We start from the raw sequence: 21,862 nt of genomic DNA on the forward strand, positions 1-21,862 counted from the left end.
GTCCTTTATCTGAATGGAGACCGGTGGGATCTGTAGCAACCCCACATTCGTGTCCCCTGTAGCCCACAATGTGCGTGGCACGTTCTTGAACTCTGCAGGGAGGGGAGCATCTTTTGGGAAGCATTGCTTTGCACGGGCCACCTGTGGTCCAACAGTCATGTAAAAAGAAAAAACAAAGGTGGTGATGGACGGAGCGTTGACAATACAAACACTCACCCCCAGTCAACTGATCTGGGTTTAATCCATCACAGTTCTTTAGCTCACTCCGCCACCCCAGTTCAGACATGGCCATATGCAAATCAGTCTGATCCTGTGCCTCATGGGAACAGTCCAGCCCGAACTGCCAAGCCATGTCTTCAGTGGACCGGAATCAAGCTTCCCAGGACTGGTTTCTGGCATTACAGCCGTCTTCAGCCGGGCTTGCTTGACTCCAGTGGCAAAGTGAGCACGGGACTCACGTCTGAGCATACCCTCCCAACTTAGGGCGAACAAAGAAAAACCAAAGGTGGTGATGGACGGAGCGTTGACAATACAAACACTCACCCCCAGTCAACTGATCTGGGTTTAATCCATCACCGTTCTTTAGCTCACTCCGACACCCCAGTTCAGATATGGCCATATGCAAATCAGTCTGACCCTGTGCCTCATGGGAACAGTCCAGCCCGAACTCCCAAGCAATGTCTTCCCTGGACCGGAATCAAGCTTCCCAGGACCGGTTTCTGGCATTACAGCTGTCTTCAGCCGGGCTTGCTTGACTCCAGTGGCAAAGTGAGCAAGGGACTCATGTCTTAGCATACCCTGCCAACTTAGGGCGAACAAAGAAAATGAGGAAGAAAACACCGCCGCGACTCCCGGGCTCAAAACAATGTTGAGGAAGTAATGAAGCGGCACAGAGACTCACCCCCACTTCATGAACACGGAACCGCTGTCAAGTTTCGGAAGCTCTGCATCAAAAAGGCAAGCTGTGAAGAAAAGGCTCCGCTTCCAGGCGGAGCTAACTGTAGGACGGCCATGTTGCCTCGGCGTCCAAGCCATGCCCCCCGGCTACCCTACATCTAGTCAAAGATGTTGCGCATGCAGTCAGTGAAAGATGTAGCAATTGATGTGTGAGAACCATCAAAGGCAAAAAGCAACTGGGTATCGTCGGCATAGGAGATAATTTGGCACCCAAGCGACTCCACCACGGAGGTCAAAGAGGACATGAAGATGTTTAAAAGGGTAGGCTAAGTGAAGAGCCCTGTAGCACCCATTGCCTGACTAAAATCACTTCCGAAAACAAAACGGAGCAAGACAAACCAACTGGCCTCTAGAGACCAAAGAGGACTTACACTAGTCCTACACAATACTCTCCACACTTATTGCCTGCACTTAGTGCAGGAGGATAGAGTGTGAGATGGTATCAAAGGTGGCAGATAAGTCAGGAAGGATTAGCACCGCATTTTTTCCAACATCCAATGGCGATTTAGTATGGTCCAAAATGTGCAGTAGTGCTGATTCCAAACTATGGGTGTGAAATCCCAATTGACTGGGATGTAGCAGCTTGCCTTGCTCGAGATACTCAGAGAGTTGCATATTAGCCAATTTTTTAAACATTTTAGAGGAGGCTCGGAGAAGAGATATTGGCCTATAATTTCAGAGAATGTTAGGGTCTAGAGCCAGCTTTTTAAACAGTGGGACCACTTTGGTCAATTTCCACGAGGCAGGCAGAACCCCGGCTGAAAATGACTGACTGAAAAATCGAATTAATCAGAGAGTTGATGATGACTACCGCTGCCGCTAACATTGAAGGGGGCAAACATCCAGAGGACAGTTCAAGATTGCTTCTCTAGATTGTTTGAGGGAAATAGGCCTAAACTGGATGAACCTGTTGCTATGGTTGTCCAAGGTCAAATCAACAACAGGAAAGGGATTCTGGCGGAGAGAGGGGATTGATCTCTGCATGTCAACGTTGGTTTAAAAAAATGTATCGCACAGCTAATGAGATGGAGCAATTACCCTGTTACAGGGCTGTGGAGAAAGAAATGTTTTCACGATCTGAAAAATTGCCAGAGCACTGTGCTCATCCAAACTAATTTTGTCTACAAAGAACGCTCTTTAAGACGGTTTAAGAGAGATATTGTAAGCTCTAAGGGCTAGTTTACTGTCAGGTGAGTAGCTCTCACGGCAATTGCATTCAAGCTTTTTAAAAGATTAGTGCTTTACTGCCAAAGAGTCAGAGAACCAAGGGGCCGGGAGTCTCCCCTGTCATTTCTTCAGCTCTTGTAAAAGTGCTAGCGCATCCACTGCCATGGCTAAGCAGGAGATAACAGCTTCCACAGAGTGATCTACATTATAGGTCAAGCAGGGTCAAGTGTTGGCGTCCTGGTTCTGAAAAAAGGTTTTACACATTTCTAATAAGTTAAGCATGTCTGCTCCATGCTACAGCTACCAAGGGTTAGGATCAGGTTTACATTATTGAGACTGGAACCGGTAAGGAATAGTGCCATTATTACTTGAAAAGGACTACCATCCACTTAAACCAATAATCAACTTTCTCACAATTCATATTCTCACTTCAAAGGTGACATGGTGTCCAAAATACTTTTTACCTGGGAAGAAATATGTACAGCTATTGTGGCAGAACCTCTGGGCTTACCACCATGTGAAATACGTCATCCAGGAGTCACAGTGGGTCTGGTTATTAAAGAAAGACTTAGTGTTCTCTGAGGTGGAGGATGGATTGAGGGATGTGTGTGCATGCCTGTGTGTTATTTTGTGTATGTGTGTGTCCAGTCTTTGTCACCGGAGACAGGGAAGCTTTCAGGTGTGGATCTGCAGTAGTGCCTTGTAACCCCTTTGTGTGACCAGCATGTACCAACCCTCCGGTAACATGGAAGGAAGACTGCCCCTTTCAGCAGTAGATAAAAAGACAGCTGCAACACAAATGCAACACAAATGAGCTAAAAAAAGATGAGAAATGGGTCAAAACAGGTTATTTTAGGAGGCCAATTTCCTAGATACTCCACCCCATCATCAATCCTGATGTGTAACTGAATTGGTATTGGCAGAAAAGTATGATAGTAGTAAAAACTGGGTGGTAGAAATAGTGACTTTTACTCCAGTGAAATTGAAGATCGGCCATAGCAGGGGCCAGAGAGAATAAGAGACCACAGCAGGTGGAGCATGGTTGGGGACAAGGAATAGGATGGCAAAAGAAACCTAACTATCCAAATAAAAAAGCAGTAGTCAGGTGAATGTACATTAGGAGTCTGCAAAAGGTGTACATCTATGAGAAATATGATGTGATCCTGAGTTTTTGCATTTCAGGGTTTTTATATTTGTGCCCAGCCTCCCTGACTTTCCATCTCCTGTCATTGTGGCCTCCTTGACCAATAAGCGTGATCCAGTGACATGGGAACCCCAGCGCCCCAGGTCAGCACAATTGCCGCTCTTCACTCCACTGCAACCCAGCTCCCAATGCAGGCAAGCAAGTGTAGTTTCACTCCAGTGGCCGATCAGACATTATCCTGTTATGGAGGGTTGTCCATATGTACTGCTGCCTGGAAAAGTAGAATATACGAGGGTGGTTTGTGTCCTAAACCCTGTTGTACTGCGAATGGCTGTTTGTCCCTGCGTGCACAGCAATGGTGATGCACATGTCCAGTTCCCAGATATTTTCGGTGGGGAATCACAGTGTCTGGATCCCACCCAGCCGATATTGTCTCTGGTATCCGGTTGTGCCTCCTCACACCACACCCACCACTTACCTTGCTGACGACGCCTCACAATGTGGAGAAGCCATCTGCAGAGGTTCTCCCTCTGCAGCTGACGCTCTACCATTGCAGGAGCAGCCCGTTGCAGGGAAGAATATCCCCACAAACTCCAGCCTCATTGTCAAGCCTCACAACATCCTGCACTGTCCCACATTGTTCGGCACACACACTCTCACCTATCCTGGACTGCTGATGCTCTGTCAGGCCACACCTTCTTTGCCTCAGGTGTCCCACAATAGCACTCTCTCTCCAAAAGAAAGGAGGACTCATTCAGTGGTCAGCCCTCTTTTACCAACACATCACTGAGTGTTCCTTCCTAGAGTCAGCAACAGGACACTCACTCTCTGCTTAGTTCATCAACATACCCTCCTCACAAAAAGCAACAAAGTGAGGGAGAAATCTCAATGCTTGCTGCACTATGGCTGGCATACCGCCCATTGAATAATTCACCATTAAAGGTGCACTCTTAGACCAAGTACCCAGTTGGAAAGACTAGGTAGAAAGACTAGTGCTTTTCTTTGAAGCTGCCAAAGTGGAAAACGCAAAAAAAAAGTGCCATGCTTATTCATCTTGGTGGTAAAGAAATACACAGGACATGCAAGACTCTCACCAAAGCTGTGCCAAAAACTACGCTCACCCACATAGCGGCCCTAAATGCTTACTTTGAACTGATGGCCAACAAAGATTAAGAGCGGTTCATGTTTCGACAAGCCAGGCAACATGCAGAAACTTTCTATTGACACTTTCCACACACGACTAAAAGAATTAGCTAGCACATGCCGGTTTGCTGATGTGAGTGAAGAAATACGCGCCAAATCATTCAAGGTTGTGCATCAGCCAAGCTCTGTGAATGCATCCTGGAGACGTCTGGGAGGTAACTAGCAGACATCCTAACATTGGGCTGCACGAAAGAACTCTTGAAATCACGTGCCTCTCACATTGAAGTTGTCCTAAATACACCTCTGAATTTGAAGTCAGTCAACACTATCGCTTCAACGCCCAGCACCAGTAAGCCCAGAAAAGACCTAATGACACCTAGAGCATCGGGATACTGTGGAAGTCCAGTTCACAGACCCTCAGAATGCCCACCCAGGCTAAGAAATGTTCTGGATGCGGAAAACTCAATCACTTCATCAAAATGTACCGCTCCGGCAAAGGGCACGCCCTGCGTATCACGATAAATGCCTACCAGACATACAAGAGAGGAGCAATGAGGACGAGAACGAAGAACACACCATCCACTCCATCTTTGTGAGTGCCTGATTCCCCGCTGTCAAGTGCTCATCTGGAGCCACCCCACAACAGAGGTAATGGACACTGGAGCGTCCATCAACATCATGCCCACCGAAATGTACGCCATGGTGCATCCATCCCCACAGCCACGTCACACAACAATCAAAGTATTTGCCTAGGGCCAAGGCACACCCCTAAATATAAAAGAAAAATTAACCACAATAGCATATGAACATCAGTCAGTAAATATCCTGATATACGTTGCTGCCGAAGGCTATGGAATGCTACAGGTATACAGAGCGGCAAAAGCGCTAGAAATTGTCCATTTCACATTTGGTGTACATCAAGAAGCAATAATTCACATCCTTGATAAGTTCCACACTGTGTTTGATGGGATCGCTTGCTTGCGAGAAAAGGCGGGGAAACTAAACATCAACACTTCTGTGCAACCAATAGCACTCCGACACCGACAAATTGCCCCTTGGTGAAAACAAGAACTAGATAAACTAGAAGCTGCCGCCATCATCGGAAAAGTAACCGGGCCCACCCCATGGGTATCACCAATTGCAGTAACCAGAAAACCTAAACAGCCCGGTGTCAAGCGTCGGGTGGCCCTAATCCACCAGCTCCAGCAATCACTAAAAGTGGACCTCAATAGCCGTGGGTGAGTGCAAGCCTTGATTTTAGGAGCCTCCTGGATGGCAGACACACCCTGGCCATAATCAATGACTACTCACAATTCCCAGAAGTAGAAATACTGTCATCACTAAGCGCGAGTGAAGTGATACCAAAAATAGAAAAGATCGTTGCCACCCATGGACTCATAAAAGTGCTAAAGATCGATAATGGATCTCTGTTGCCAGGTCAAGAGATAGCTGCGTCTCTTAGGTCACTTAACATATCCCACAAATGAATCCCACCCGCTGGCCTCAGGTGAAAGGTGAGGCAGAAAGATTTATGTGAACACAAAATAAAGTAATTTGAATTGCCTCAGCCAGTCAACAAGCTGCTGATCTCACCATCTTCTCGTTCCGCCAACAACAGGACGAGCTTCTGGACACCTCTCCATGGACAGGGTGATCATAGACACAAATCCTCATCATAGTGCGTGGACACCTGCCTCCATTGATGACCACAAGCACACAAAAAACGCCAGAGAACCAATGAGAAAGTGAATCACCACAAGCATGCGAAGACCCCTAATTTTGCAGTTGAGACCCTGTCTTCATCAAAGACCAATTCCCGGGGAGAAAGTTCAGACTGCGCTTGGAGATACACCTGTGGACCATCATTCGAGTGGCAGGTACGAAGAATAGCGCTCGTCCGGGGTGGAAGAAATCACTCGAAATGTGTCTGAGTTCAAACAGTACCACCATGACACCAAGACCCCGAAGACCGAGGTGGCACTGATTCACTGTTGGACGTCCGAATCTGGAAGCCTAGTATCATTCCCACCAGAGTCCTGCGGCACGAGTCCAAGTCCAGCCTCGCAGGAACTGAGCCTGCAGCCAAGTAATGCTCTAAGATTCCCTTAGCGGCAAAAGAACCGTGCCACTCTGACCAGATATGCCCTAAGAGGGAACCCTGCACCTTCAAGGAGAATGAAGGATCATGTCATGCTGAAGATAAGTATGACCGGGTGCATGGTTAAGACTAGGGACACTACCATTCTTACTGGTGTCCCATTCCATGAGCTGAGTAGGGTGGCCAGGTGTGTACAAAACAGCCCTCCTGAATTGCTGTGCTTAGTATTTGTTAAGCCTGTTTCTGTCTACAGACTTAGCACCATTTTAAGACTTATCATGTTTAAAGTTTTGCCAGTTTGTTCTTTTTGGGGAGGAATGTAGTGTTGCTCCAGTGAAGCAGTTGGAGCGTCGGATCAGACACTACTCTCCTATTGAGGGTTGTCCATATGTACACTTCGCTGCCTGGAAAAGTAGAAAAGACCCCAATGTTGCGTGTGGTGAACTACTAAAGAGTGGGGATTGCTAGGCGTGGTCTGGGAGTCTCATGAAAAGGCCAGCTGTGACAGTCCACTCAGAGTAAACCACAACTCTGCGTCCCTGTCGTTATTGGTAGGCCGCAGCTGACAAGGTGCCTCCTGACCACGAGGACCTGACATCATCATATGCCCCAACATTACAGTAAGGAAGAGTTTGCTTGCAGGCGTTGTGAAGTTTTAGTGTATACACAGCAGTAGTGTGTGTATGTGGGCATGTGCATGCGTGTGTATGCTCATTTATTTAGTTTGTGTGTATTTTTCTGTATGTGTTTATGTGTCTGTGTGAGGGGGAAAGTATGAGGGTATCTGGCGTTATTCATGTCAGAATACTGGTGAGAAAAAGGGCACCTTATAAAATATCCCACCCAAATATCGTCAACCAAATTATTGCGAAGATAAATATATAAAGTAAGTATAGTCTTAACTATATTTAGATATATGTTCTTGTGACTCTTCATAATAAATATTTGCAGTGTTGAGCATAGTACATCTGTACTTAAATATATATAATTAGCTTCATGAATATTTAGTAATCGATGTTTAACCCTTTCGATGCTGATGACGAGCTCAGCTCGTCATCAGCCACGGGTGGCGTGTGCTGATGACGAGCTGAGCTCGTCATGTAAAGCGGGATAATGAAAAACGCCGCACAGCGCAAAAATCGCCGCAGCAGCGATGCGGTTAAGTAATGGGATTATTGTAGGGTATTTTGTCCACCCTAATTTGATAACATGCTGTCCGATGCGATGTCTTTCTTGCCTTACAGTCTTTGTCTTTGGCTGCTACCTGATACTTGATATCTCTGGCCTCCATTGGCATTTAGAGACCCCTAAATGGAATACTACAGCCATGGTTGGCATGGTAGTGGTCACACATGGCATGGTCTTGACCATCCTAGCCATATTTTGCCATTACTTGTTATGATGACGCCCACTTCATTGCTCAGTGCTGGCTGTTATCCTTTAAATACTGTCAATACCCTTGGCATTGTAGTTTCCACCCAGATATACCTAGTCTTCTTTGGTATATTGCTGCAATAATGTATTAATTGGCGTCCATTCCTGGCATATTTGCATTCCTGACATAATGGTGATCATTCATGAAGCCATAGGCTATACAACGCTTTACACTGTAAAATCACGCTCAAGCAAACTCAATAGCATTTGTAGTGCCTGTTTCAGAATGTAGTTGCTATCGGCATGAACACTGTTGGCAACAAACAGACCATGGTAAATTTAGCAGAGCACTATATAATTGTCTCCTCAAGTGACCTCTTCATGGTGGCTGGTTAGAAAAGGGCATCCCAAAAGTCATCACTGTTATAGGTGGATATACTACTCTACGTCCAGCGATATCACAATGGGTATCTCAAAATCGGGCTCAGTTCTGGCTAAACTTCAATCTCAATCCACTGCATTTATTATTTCTCAGGCTTTTCTGATTGCTCTTCTGTGTCACTCGCAGTCCCACTCTTTCCTTCACCATTCCTCTTGCTGCCTCCACTCTCATCCCTGAACCTGCTCAGAATCTTGTTGTCCCTTCAAGTGATAGTTTAATCCTTTTTTACCTTGTTTAATTTAGTTTTGCTTTCTATCCAACATTCTTTCTGGTTGTCCATTAACCTTCCCTGACATTCTACGTTCTTCTCATAACTCATGGATGCTCGTGTGCTGTGGCAGCAAGTTACGGCCCTGCAAGAGTCGAAGTTGGGAGAGAGGATGCGATCTCTAAAGAGGAACTGCGTCATAATGGGAATCCCCCAAATGGGCATGTTTTTGGGGCAGTAGTCTATAACGTACTGGGAGGCTCGACCTGCACTAAAACAGACACACACACATCCAAAAGTTAAAGATACATAACGTTTAAAATAAATGGAAGAAGCAACTGAGGAGTTTAATTTTAAGGAGCTTGCACCACCAATGCATCAAAATTTTGGCGACGCCATCACTAGTCCAAATTTACAAGGTGACGTATCTTTGAGGATGCATCACTTTTCATCGGCCTGTGTTGTTTTTTTCCTCCATCGGACAGCTGTGTTGCGTTAGTTTTAATATATACTCGGTAGGTGTTCCATCAGAAGCCGTAAAATTGTTGCAGTGGTATTTATGACATTTTTGCCAAAATGACGTGTTGTCAGGAAGAGGACCACTGTGCTTGGGATGCGTCAAAATCTCTATACCTCAAAAATCTAAGCATCGTAATGACGCATTAGCTGTTTCAGAGCAATTTGACCAGCTGAAGTGACGTGAAACAGTATAATCTGCAATCAAGTCACATCCCCTTAACAGGTAAGTGCACAGATAAGTTAGATAACACAGTAAATTACACATTACTCTGTTAATGCCTTACGTCACACATACATGGACATAAGAGTGCTTATAAGTACACTGGGGCAGATTTACAAGCCCCCTGCGCCTCTTTTATGCTGCCGTTGCGTCACTTTTGTGACGCAGTGGTGGCGTAAAAGATGCACCATGGTGCGGGTTATTTACAACGTGACGCATCTCCCAGATGCGTCACGTTGTAAAGCCCTGCACCAGAAGGAGGCATTTCATCGCAGGGGGGGGCCTTCCGGCGCAGGAACGCCTCCCAAAAGTGGCTGAGTGAAATCTACAAGATTTCATTCAGTCACTTTTGGGCCCATGCTGCGTCAAAACCCTGCAACTGCTTGAAGCAGGCGTAAGGATTGACGCAGCATTGTGGAGATAGGGCCCCCCCAGAGCATTGCTGGAGCTGCGTCACGCTTGCGACGCAACTTCAGCAATGCGCCGCTTTTACGGCACAGATGCGTCACGCATCTGTGCTGTTTTTGCCCCATGGTGCACCGCATTGTAAATGCGGCGCATCTAGGGTGGCGGAGCTGCGGCGCACAATAACTGGCGGAAATCCCTGCTGATATGCAAGGATGCACCAGTTATTGTAAATCTGCCCCACTGTGCCTAGTTATATGCGTGACATACAGGACCAATGTAATAGAGTGCAGGGTGAGTTTTTCACCTTTTAACACTCTATTACATTTGTCCTATACAGTAGGCTACTCGCGTCAGTAATAACTGACTCATCGCCTCTGATTTTATACACATTGCTGTAGTTGAGTCAGTTTTATGACCAACTACAGTAATGTGCCACTTTTGGGCCGGATACGTCAGAATTCCTGATGCATTCATGAATCCTTGCGCCATGGAGCCCCATGTATTAAATATGGCGCATCCATGGAATAGTAAGTATTTTTGACGCAGGAGCAAGTGATTTCGACGCAATGCTGCATTCCTGCAGCAATGTGAATTATCTTGTAAATGAGTCGCTCCTTCTATACGTGATCCCTGTTAGATAGTCAATATTGTCATTATTTTAAACTGCTTTCTTCTAGAAGTGATTTCCATCACAGATATGCAATTAGGTGTGGGATTTTTATCATGCAAACATTTTTTTTTGTTATTCCAGATGCCTTATGACACCGGAAAATTCCGACCCACAGTTTCATCTGGTGCACAGAGGACCTGTGAGCATGAAGGGGAAAACTGATCCAATGCAAGTTTGGTTTCTGTCCAGAAAGAGTTCAGAAACAGCGGTATGAATAATCAAGCAGTTATTATTACATTACAGCGATGCATAACTATGGCAAGTGTTATCTAAATCACGAGAGGCCCTTTCTTTAGCAAAGATACATTTTCTTGTGTAGAAAGGAACTGCTCAGTTAAACATTGCTTTATTAATATGTCTGCTGCACAGAGAGCCAATTAAAATCATTGATGGTGCGGGTTCAGTCTTTATACCATTACAGAAATACTTTTTTAACATGGAAAACTACACATAGAAATTTCAGATTTTTTAATGTTCATCATTACACTTTCAAGGTTCATTTCCTCTTTAATGAGTCTTTGTAACATATCTGCAGGTAACAGTTCTTCTGGCAAGCTTCCCCTTAGGGCATGATTTACAACCCTTTTTCACTTGTGACACAAACCTGTACAAATGATATTCTATGAATTTGCTTTCAAGTTCAAACCTTGTTTTGCTCTGGAAAGTTGCCTGAAAGTAATGCAACACAAAAAGGAGGTAGACCCTTGGTGGGGCTGAAGGAGGGCTGGGCCCTATATAATTGTAGCACACAAAAAGTTGCCCCCTCTCCAATTATTTTGAATTTAAGGACCAAATACACTCTTATTTAAATTTGGTCCGGTATATTTATTTATACCTTTTAGTCATATTCTTTCGTACAGAAAAAGTTTTAAATGGCAGAAAGAGAATCCACAAAACAAACAATTATTGACAAGCTTATTAAATGAACATTTGACCAGAAAGCATATTCACGAAAATCTCAAACAATAAATATAAACATTACATCCAACATTCAAATATAAATTGCAGTTCAGAATTTTACAATGTGTGAGATCAATTCAAAGATCAAAAATTCTTTACATAAACAAGAATGCAATTACTACATTCAAAGAGCAAATAAAGACATGTATCACTATTGTCCTGAAACACTTTAGTTGTTACAATTCGCTCTTGCTGGGGTAGCAGACGCGTTTCAAGTTCGGACCATGAGTGTCCAAACTATCTTCAGGGCTTTGTATTATTCTGTTAGGATGCAGAAAAACGTAGTTTTAATACAACCAATTCACCTCTATTTGTTGAAAAGCAACCGTTTGGATAAAAACAAATGTACCTGTGTGATACTATGTAGTTTGGCTTCTATCACTGGGCACAACTCTTTTCTTCAACTGTCAAGCTGGGCACTTTGTTCCACAAGCGACAGTCTGTGAGATAAACAATATATTGCCTTTTTTTACTCAATGCAATACCAGGGGTTTACGGGCTCGTAGTCGAGTTAGTTTCAGTTTCAGTTTCATAAACTTTTATTCGATTATCAATTGTATAATCATAAAAAGTACATAGAAAAAAAACTTTTCAACACATGAATGGGTTTAAAATGAGTCAAGATAAAAAGAAACGTACTAAAGGTAAATTTACAATTTTGAATATTTCTGGTTAATTTAGAACATTTTGACGTAATTTGATGACTGCTTTAAGAAAAGTCACTATAAGTTTAGCTTCATGGGGTGTGTTCAGAGACTGCAAAAAGAGAAACGCAGAATAGCATAGTCTGTGAGCACTGGATCGAAGAAGTGGAATAATCCATGTTTTACGTGGAAGACTGTAATATCTACAAAATAAAATAACGTGAATCGTTGACTGTGGAGAGATTCCATCGCATGGGCAGTTCATCAAGTTGCGGGACCAGATTTGAGTTTCCGGAAATGAAACTAAACGGAAGAAAATGTCAAAGCGAAGTCTTGTTAGTAAAAATTTCTCGTAGTTTGATAAAAAGTATGTCAAATATGGTTGTATGCCTTTGCAGGATTGTTGAGCACAAATTTTTTCGTTGGAGGGTTTTATGATCTCAGCTTGGTTTCGTAGCTCTCTCAGGTGACCCAAGCACATTGATTTTAGTTGTTTCCTGGAAATGTCCTTGATCGTAGGGGGATCTTCGAAGTAGGAGTTGCGGCCCAGGTCTTTGAAAAAGTTCCAAATGTAGGTCAACCAAGGAATTTTATGCCAGTTTGTCAGGGCTAGGCAGTCTGTGATAAGGGAACGAGTTAGATGGCATTCAGGGTTGGTCCATATTCGGTGCCACAGTAAAATTGGTTGGGAGCGAATAGAGTCTACAATATGTTCCATACCGAGCTCACAATGCGAAGCAAGTATCGGGGAGCTTTGAGGGAGGGCTAGAACATATTTAATGAAGCCATTCTCCGTTACTTGTAGTTGATCTATGCACCCATATCCCCATACGCCAGCTCCATAGGTAGCCAGACTGTGGCACTTGGCGTAATATATGGTCAGAAGTTCGGATGGTGCTGGTTTCCCCAATTTCCTCGAAAAAGAAATCAAGGCCGTTGTTGCCCGTCGAAAATGGAGGTTTCTGGCGTCCAGTTAGGAGCAACCGAGGAGTACAACACAAAACGAGTGGACTGCGCATGCAGGTAATGAAATCTACGCGGCAGCGCAGAAACTCCCCCCTTTCTTTTCACCCCGCCGAACGCGAAGCCTCCATTAATGTGCTTCGTTATTCTTTCTAACAGAACGGGAGATTTGATATCCTAAACAGTACCCGCCAAGCACTAAATAGAAGGCGAGGCCGATTTATCTTACAGCCTCGGACATGGCGGTAGACGGGAGGCGAGAGGCGACGGCCTTTTCTACCGAAGGCACAGGTATGCAAACCTGTTTCTGTAGCGAGGCAGCCGTTTTTACGTAAACATGTGAATCTTTAAAAGTATTGTGTACTCACAAGTGCGTTATACAAACAGGTAGACATGGGAAGACACAAAGAATAAGAAGAGAAAAAAAGCATGAACAAAGGCCTCTGACTGGTACCAATACATGATTTGAAGGTACGAGATGGGTTTGGGAATAACATGTGACCACTCACTTCAGTTGACATACAAGGGTTGTCTAATAGCAAGCTATATGTCATTTAATTAGGATCACAAGAACAAAGATCAAGACATTCTCCCGCCCCCCGGTGCAACGCAAGATAGCGCAGTTTAAGGTATGGAAAACCATTCTAAAAAAACAGTACTTGGTGGCCCGTAAACCCCTGGTATTGCATTGAGTAAAAACAGGCAATATATTGTTTATCTCACAGACTGTCGCTTGTGGAACAAAGTGCCCAGCTTGACAGTTGAAGAAAAGAGTTGTGCCCAGTGATAGAAGCCAAACTACATAGTATCACACAGGTACATTTGTTTTTATCCAAACGGTTGCTTTTCAACAAATAGAGGTGAATTGGTTGTATTAAAACTACGTTTTTCTGCATCCTAACAGAATAATACAAAGCCCTGAAGATAGTTTGGACACTCATGGTCCGAACTTGAAACGCGTCGGCTACCCCAGCAAGAGCGAATTGTAACAACTAAAGTGTTTCAGGACAATAGTGATACATGTCTTTATTTGCTCTTTGAATGTAGTAATTGCATTCTTGTTTATGTAAAGAATTTTTGATCTTTGAATTGATCTCACACATTGTAAAATTCTGAACTGCAATTTATATTTGAATGTTGGATGTAATGTTTATATTTATTGTTTGAGATTTTCGTGAATATGCTTTCTGGTCAAATGTTCATTTAATAAGCTTGTCAATAATTGTTTGTTTTGTGGATTCTCTTTCTGCCATTTAAAACTTTTTCTGTACAAAAGAATGACTAAAAGGTATAAATAAATATACCGGACCGAATTTAAATAAGAGTGTATTTGGTCCTTAAATTCAAAATAATTGGAGAGGGGGCAACTTTTTGTGTGCTGAAAGTAATGCAAAGCAGCACAAATGGCTTTTTTTGCATTGCTCTTCATCAAGGGGCGTTCCAGGTGTATACATTGACATTTCCGTGAACCCACCCATAGTTTTTGCCACAAAACCCTATCTACTAACAATGGTAGACAGGGTTTTGCAGAAAATTAATGTCACTTTGAAGCAGGCGTAACAAGGAGACACTCTTTTATTTCTCCTAACATTGCCCATGTTGCATGTGTGCTAGACTCTACAGCACACATCCAAAGCGCGAAAAGTTCTAAAGTTAGTCTAAGCATAGTATTTTGAAAAAGTATCCTTCCAGTACAAAATCAATTTTAGACTCACAGACACCTTTGCACTATGGTGTATAGGTGTGTGTGGTGCTCGGCAGAATGATTGTGCAATAGTGCTATGTCTCTGAAGCGGATCAACTTTGGTGTTAGAAATCTTGGCCTTAGTATTAGACCCCAGCTCCCCTGAAGGTTTTTTTTGAGCCAGGTGGCAGATGTATGGATCAATGCAGTTATGTCCCCATTATGCATTATTACCTTATTGTTTAAAAAACATATAGAAAAACACATTTCATTCATTTTAAAGCAAGAATGTACATCATTTACACTTAATCAAAGCACTGAGTGGTGTGGCATAAAAGCCTATTTGAAGAAATACTAATTTAGTTGTTGGTATCTATTTTCTTTTGCTTTGTTTATTATTTATTTTATAGTTAATTGTGCCCCAAAGTAACAGAATTTTTTTATTTTATACTCATGAAGAAATACTTTCAAGTTTCAAATAATAAACATAGCCACAAATAATGCAGCCATCTCCTAAGGAAACTGAAAAGACATTGAGGCCTTATATGTGAGTTTCAAAAAGGCCTAGTTCAAGATTTGCAGGGAATTCACAGTATGAAAAATTCGTGCAAGCCCGCCAACATCATGGACCCCTGAAGGGCCCTGGTTTTCACACATGTCAGGGGTTCATAGGTTTGCTTGTGTGAGTAAGTAACTTGTAAGCCCTTCTGTGTTCATATTTTCGGTCTTTCATCTCCTGGGCATTACGCCAATACAAAAATTCCAATTTGTTTTTAAACAAAGTCTGAAGTTTGCAGGGCATTCTGGGTAAGGACAATGGTTGCATCTATGCCACCCACACCAATCTAGATCATCTACAGTCTCTAGTTTACAGAAAGGTGGCCCAAAACCCAAATATTTCAGTGCCCGCATACCAAAGGACAGCTTATTTTGAAAGAACTTTCAAGCCCTTTCCATGGTCGTGTTTTTGTTCTTTTTCTGTCTTGCCCGATAGCCCCATCCTCCCATGTGGGATACAGTTTTTATCAGAAGAACTGTGAATGCAGGATAGTAGGCTTTTTCCATGCATTCAATTTCTCTACCTTTCTGACTTCCTTATGTGAAACACGTTTTGAGAACCCTCCTCAGATTCACCTACAATTATAGAATGACCCCTACAACTAAACTCAGATTATTGTGTACATTGTAAAATAACATAGCTTTTCTTCATTCCCAGTGCTTAGTCATGAGATTTCTTTATTATCAAAGGATGCCTGATCAGTACACAAATAGAATTTATCATAAACCACTGCTATATTGCTGCCCTGGGTACTGTAGCTTTTTTTTTTTTAGACTTCAGACACTGTATATTTCTGTGACCATTAGAGTCATAATGGTGTGTTTCTTCTGTAGATTGTCTATAAGTGCACAAGGAACAATAGAAACCATGTTCTGTGTTTCTCTTTTCCCACTTACTTCAAAAGTTAAATTCGGTGAGAAAGCCTTAATCTATCTCCCCAAATGACCCTTTACTGAAAAATAGAACATTCTCACTATCACTTAGAACATTTTAAAAACAGTTGTGACTGTAATTTTTTCTCTTTGCCTGTTTCTGAAAGTTTGAAAATGATACTCATTACTTCTACCTCTTGTCGATGCCATTTTTAGATAAAAACACGGACTTTCTTGAAGAGAGGATATTTTTGGAAGACGCCATATTTGGCTATTTTCTCAGATCTCTGATGGGTAAATGCTAAATGCTGGGTCCCATAAATTTCCCAGGTTGGGCAAAAGGTCACAAATGTGTCCTAGATATCTACTGCAGAAAAAGGTCATGAAGGCTTAAGGTTAGTTAAAAAGAGACTCAGCCTTTGCGGGAGAGTGATGGGGTAAAGTGCAGCCCTTAAAAATCAAGGGGCACATGCATCATTGGAAATTGCGGGTGCAAAGGGGCAGAGTCTCAGAAACTGCCCCTTTGCGACCACAATTTTTGCATTTGGGATGCATCATTCCAAATGCAAAAATCACTATTTAAGTAATCGTTAAATTTGTGAATACTTAAATTGTGATTGCATTTAGCGAAATCGCAAATTAAGATTCCCTAAATGCAATGCAACAAAAAAAATGTGATTTCGCATTTAAGAAACACACGTTACATTCAACCCAAAGTAGATGGTAATTTGCGAGAACTTTGAAAAATGGACAAAAGTCAATTTTTCAAAGTTCGATGTTGCCCACATACATGCACTTGGGGTATGTGTGTGCAACATGTTTCAAATTGTAATTTCAGAGGTGCATCAGGGTGTCCTTCTGGCACCCTTGCCCCCTTGAAATTGCATGCACAATTTGGGAGTATCTATTTGGTACTCTCAAATTGGGCATGCAATTCCCATTGCCTTCTAGGCCAGTAGGAATGAATGGGAAGCAATTCCTTATTTGCAATTCCCAATTTGCGAGTCGCAAATAAGGAATGTGTAGGAATTGCACATTTTTGCGCGATTCCTACATACATAAGGAATTGCGGGTCCTAAATTTCGATTTCTTAAAAATTGCAATTTTGGAATCGCAAATCCTAACTTTGATGCATGTGGCCCAAAATGCTTTCAGGCACATATTCAAACACAAATAGAGCAACCCAATAGTCTCCTAGAAGACTGGGTAAGAATCAAGTACAACAAAATAAATGCTCCTATAGGAATTCTTTTAAGATAAATACAAGTTTTGTTGAGAAAGGTAATAATTATGTGATCTCTGTGAAGCAAAAGTTAAGGCAACATAGGAAAAACAAAATCCCACTTAAAGAAAAAATATATAATGGCATTTAAGGAAAATAAAGTTAAAGTATCTCTCATTACTAAACTGTACATAACATAGCATCCGAATGGATGAAACACAGCCGTCTGAAACTGAACTCAGATAAAACAGAAGTCCTCATCTTAGGTACTTCCCCCTCTGCATGGGACGACTCTTGGTGGCCGGAAGCCCTTGGAAAAGCACCCATCCCGACAGACCACGCACGGAACCTAGGCATTATCCTGGATTCTTCACTCTCAATGAACAGACAAGTCAGCGCCGTATCCTCATCCTGCTTCAACATTCTTCGCATGCTCAAAAAAACATTTCGCTGGATCCCCACCGAAACCAGAAAAACAGTCACCCATGCTCTGGTCACGAGCCGACTGGACTACGGAAACACCCTCTACGCAGGCACTACCGCTAAACTCCAGAAGAAACTCCAACGAATCCAAAACGCCTCAGCCAGGATCATATTAGACATCCCGCGCAACGAACACATCTCTGGTCACCTGAAAAACCTCCACTGGCTACCCGTCAATAAGAGGATCACTTTCCGACTGCTAACCCACGCACACAAATCACTCTACGACATCGGACCAGAATGCCTCAACTCACGACTGTCCTTCTACACCCCCTCCCGCCAACTACGTTCTTCCAGCCAAGCCCTCGCCACTGTACCTCGCATCAACAAGACCACCATGGGAGGCAGATCCTTCTCATACCTGGCTGCTAAAACATGGAACTCACTCCCCACTTACCTTCGCCTTACCCAGAACCACCTAGCATTCAGAAAGCAACTTAAAACGTGGATATTTGACAAGTAATCCTCCTCCCCTCCCTAAGCGCCTTGAGACCCTCTGGGTATGTAGTGCGCTATATAAATTCTTTGACTTGACTAGACAGGGTCACGTTATATAGCGCATACACAGGATGGATACCACTTTAACAAGGTGAAGGTCTGTTTTAGGTGTAATTACAACAACCTATGTATCCACAATTGCTAAGAGCAAATGTCTCTATAGCCCCTTTTCTTTTTTAAGGGTATTAAAGGCACTTGACAATCTTTAGTGGTAATCTGTGAAATCTGTCGACATTTTGGTCTATTGAGTATGAGACATGTAATGCAATCTTCAGGACCTTAGAGACAATGGCCCAAAGAAACAATAAAGAAAAACATGGAGAATGAAACTGAACACGTTGCATCTACTGAGTTTAAATGACAAAAAGTAATTAAATGTTTCTTATAATGATAGGATTGAATGTTGATGAGTATAGAAATGAGAACAACAAGAGAATGCTGTTCTGCAAAGTGGCTTACAAGATGTTTGAACATAATCATTGAACAAAAGCAATGGAGAATTCCTTGTCTGTGCATATATGGATAGAGGAACTCCTCCATATAATCTTTCCTTACCTAAGCTGTTTAGAAGCAAGACTTGTTTTTAATTTAGTAGTAAGGTGGCCTGTTGTACACAGCCCTGCTACACGTCTGCACAGCCTTAGTAATGACTACTAAGGTGAACATCTCATAAAGATACTCTAAGCTACTTATATCTGCTACGGTAGCTGCAGAGAAATGTTTCTGCAGATGCTGCAGAAGGAATAATCAGATTTTGACTAATGAATAGAAAGTAAGATGGCAAAACTATTTTTAAATGTTGGATAAGCTGCAATTTTGTCTGAGCAAAGAATGATAAAGATGAAGTGGTACAATGGCTTCCAAAGTTAAGATTTGACTTTCCATTCAAATTTAAACTATGAAAGCAGAACAAATTCACCAAATATGCATAGTGGGCAACTCATTGACGGAGAACACACAGAGGGCTTAATTGGGCCCAGAGCCACTAAAGCTGGACACCTGTATCCAGCCTTTCTAGCACTTTAAGAAAAACATTCGAAATGTAAATATAAAATCCCCAGAGTGGGAAGTCTTCACTCATCTGGCTCAGAAATTTTATAACAAGTTGACTTGTCAGATTGGCTCATAGCACATAGTTGTTCCTCAATATTGCTATAACTAATTAACATTACAATGATTCTCAAAGGCTCAAGACCATGAATTAACTTCTGAGATTCAGTTGGTAAACATTGGATGGGATCCCTTTCAACAAATGGCCACTTGAAACTTTGCTCACACCCTTGTTATTTGCTTATCCTGTTCCCTTTCCAACAACTCCTCAAGACACAAGTGGAATGTATAGCCTTCTTTCAGGCGATGAAAGACATGTGACATTAGGATACCTGGGAACAAGCAAAGTAACAGGAAAAATTCTACAAATAGTCACAACCGAATACTTTTTCAACCTTTCCATTGCCCAGAGGAGCTTGAGCAGCCTCCATTACTACAAATTAGAGGTACAGGAATCTCTAGTTATTCTGAACCTTTCTGGTGTAGTTCCCCTATTAACCCAGGGCACCCAATTATCTTATGCATGTCACAGTCCTTTGGATCACATAATATGACTCCTCTTCTTCAAAGGTGGTGTTAGAAATGGGCTTTCTGGTTGGCTAGGGTATGCCAGGCAGAACCCACCACTCTAGTCAAGGCAAGGCAGTTACACACATATGATAACCCCTGCACAACCCCTTGGCAGCTTGCAGAGCAGTCAAGCTTATCCCAGGGGAAATGTCTAAAGCGTTTACGCAACACACATGCACCCACTGGTCACACACGAGGCACAGCACAAAAGAGACTCTACACAAGGTCATTTAAAAATATCCTTTGCATTATAGGTAAACCCCATTAGATTACAATTACATCATTCACTATTACTTTGCCAGCTAGGCAATTGTCATGACATCATAGGTCATAAATCACTTTTGTCAGCTAGGCATTGTCACACCACATTTAGTACAATAAGGTAATTCCACATAAGTTGCATATGTTATATACACACCACTTTATAGATAAATGAGCTTTGTCAATTATGCAAACCTAACATCATATCCAGGGCACTGTTACACATAGATCACCTTGTAGCTTAGGACAAATATATTAGAACACCATTATTTTGGTCACCTTCACAGATCAGTGAAAGCTGGGTGTTGCATTAATTAACCCTTCATTACTGTCTGTTCACAAAAACGGACAGCCGTAAAATGTGGGCCTTGGCTGTTGTCAGATGCAGCTCGGAATGGCTTTGCGCTACCACCAGCCAAATTAATTTCTCCAACCCCAAAAACTTCCAGTAAGCACAGGACATTTTAAGTGGAAATAAAATGCACACAGAGCTCTAGGAAAGTAAAGCACCCAGAACTCTTAGTGATAAAGAACACATAAACTTTCTCAGCACAGGAGGCCAGCACACACAAGCCTTTCGAGATTTCTTTCCCAAGCAGGTACCACAGCAGGGAAGAACAGTCAGTCCTTTTACCCCACCATAGAAGGAAACAACAACTGCAGGCCAACCAACCCCTCACTCAGAAAAGGCAGTGCTCCTCACACAGTCCTTCCACTCTTCTTGTTTCTTGAAGTAATCTAAATTTCTGGGGTTTAAGGTCCACTACTTATACCTAATTCTGTCTTTGTTCTTCTTTGTGCAAATGTCTCTGAGCCCAAGTCCAAACCAGTTCTGTCCTCACTGGTGCAGTATGACCACAGGTGGTGGAGACAGCATTGTGCAAGGAAGAAAGGCCCTATTCAGGTGTAAGGGAAGCTCCTTCCACTACTCTAAATGCAGCCAAGGTCTATTCACCTCAGCTCTGAGTCATCAGGAAAGGCAGGGCACACCGCCACCCCCCAGTGGCTGTCTACAGTGAATGCACATCCCCAGCCCTTGCCACTCCAAAAGCAGATTATCAATACACAAACCAGCAGAGGCAGACAGAATGCTTAAATAAGAAAAGGCCTACTTTCTAAAAGTAGTAAAAGAGTTAGTAAGGGCGCACTACGCAGTTGTTGTTGGTTTGTATTGGTTGTATGGTGCTCCAAGGTATCACTCTCCGATGTAAAGTGTATCGAAATGACTCTGCTGGTTGCACCCTCATAGATATGGGGTGTGTGCCCCGGGCTCCAATGAATCCTTCTACTAGGAAGGCTGCTGTTTGGTCATCAATGAATATGCAGAATAGTTAATCTTTTTAGAAATTTGATATTTTATTCCATCTTGTTTTCACAAAAATGTAAAGTTCATTATATTTCACTTTAGTTCATGAGTAGACGTCTAAACCTTCCCAATGCATTTCGGCAATAAATATGCCTTCTTCCAGGGGATCTCTCGTGCAAATGTTTGTTACGTCCCGTACTTCTCTCATGAACCGGTTATATTGGTAGATCACCCAGTAAATGGCTCCAGCTCTTTTTACGCCTGTTTTGTACCTATGCTTTTTTTTCTGAGCAAATCTTTTTTGCGCTGCTTCTCGTCACTTTGTGTGACTCTTGTAAATACATGTGCCAACAGGGTTTTGGAGGTTTGTGCATGAGTAACACCCTGACACACCCACTCTGCATACATTAAATCGACTTTGGCACAGAGTGACACAAACC

The 21,862-nt window shown here is 42.7% G+C and overlaps 1 protein-coding gene across 1 annotated transcript in view; it reads left to right on the forward strand.

Moving 5' to 3' along the window:
- Positions 1 to 21,862, forward strand: part of GUCY1B1 (guanylate cyclase 1 soluble subunit beta 1) — a 481,270-nt gene that overhangs the window by 427,774 nt on the left and 31,634 nt on the right. Inside the window, exon 13 of the mRNA XM_086962339.1 lies at positions 10,432 to 10,558. Coding sequence (XP_086818465.1) covers positions 10,432 to 10,558 — 127 coding nt within the window. The remainder of the gene's footprint in view (positions 1 to 10,431; positions 10,559 to 21,862) is intronic.

This window comes from Lissotriton vulgaris, chromosome 3_1 (assembly GCF_964263255.1).
Source record: "Lissotriton vulgaris chromosome 3_1, aLisVul1.2, whole genome shotgun sequence".
Taxonomy (NCBI): Eukaryota; Metazoa; Chordata; class Amphibia; order Caudata; family Salamandridae; genus Lissotriton; species Lissotriton vulgaris.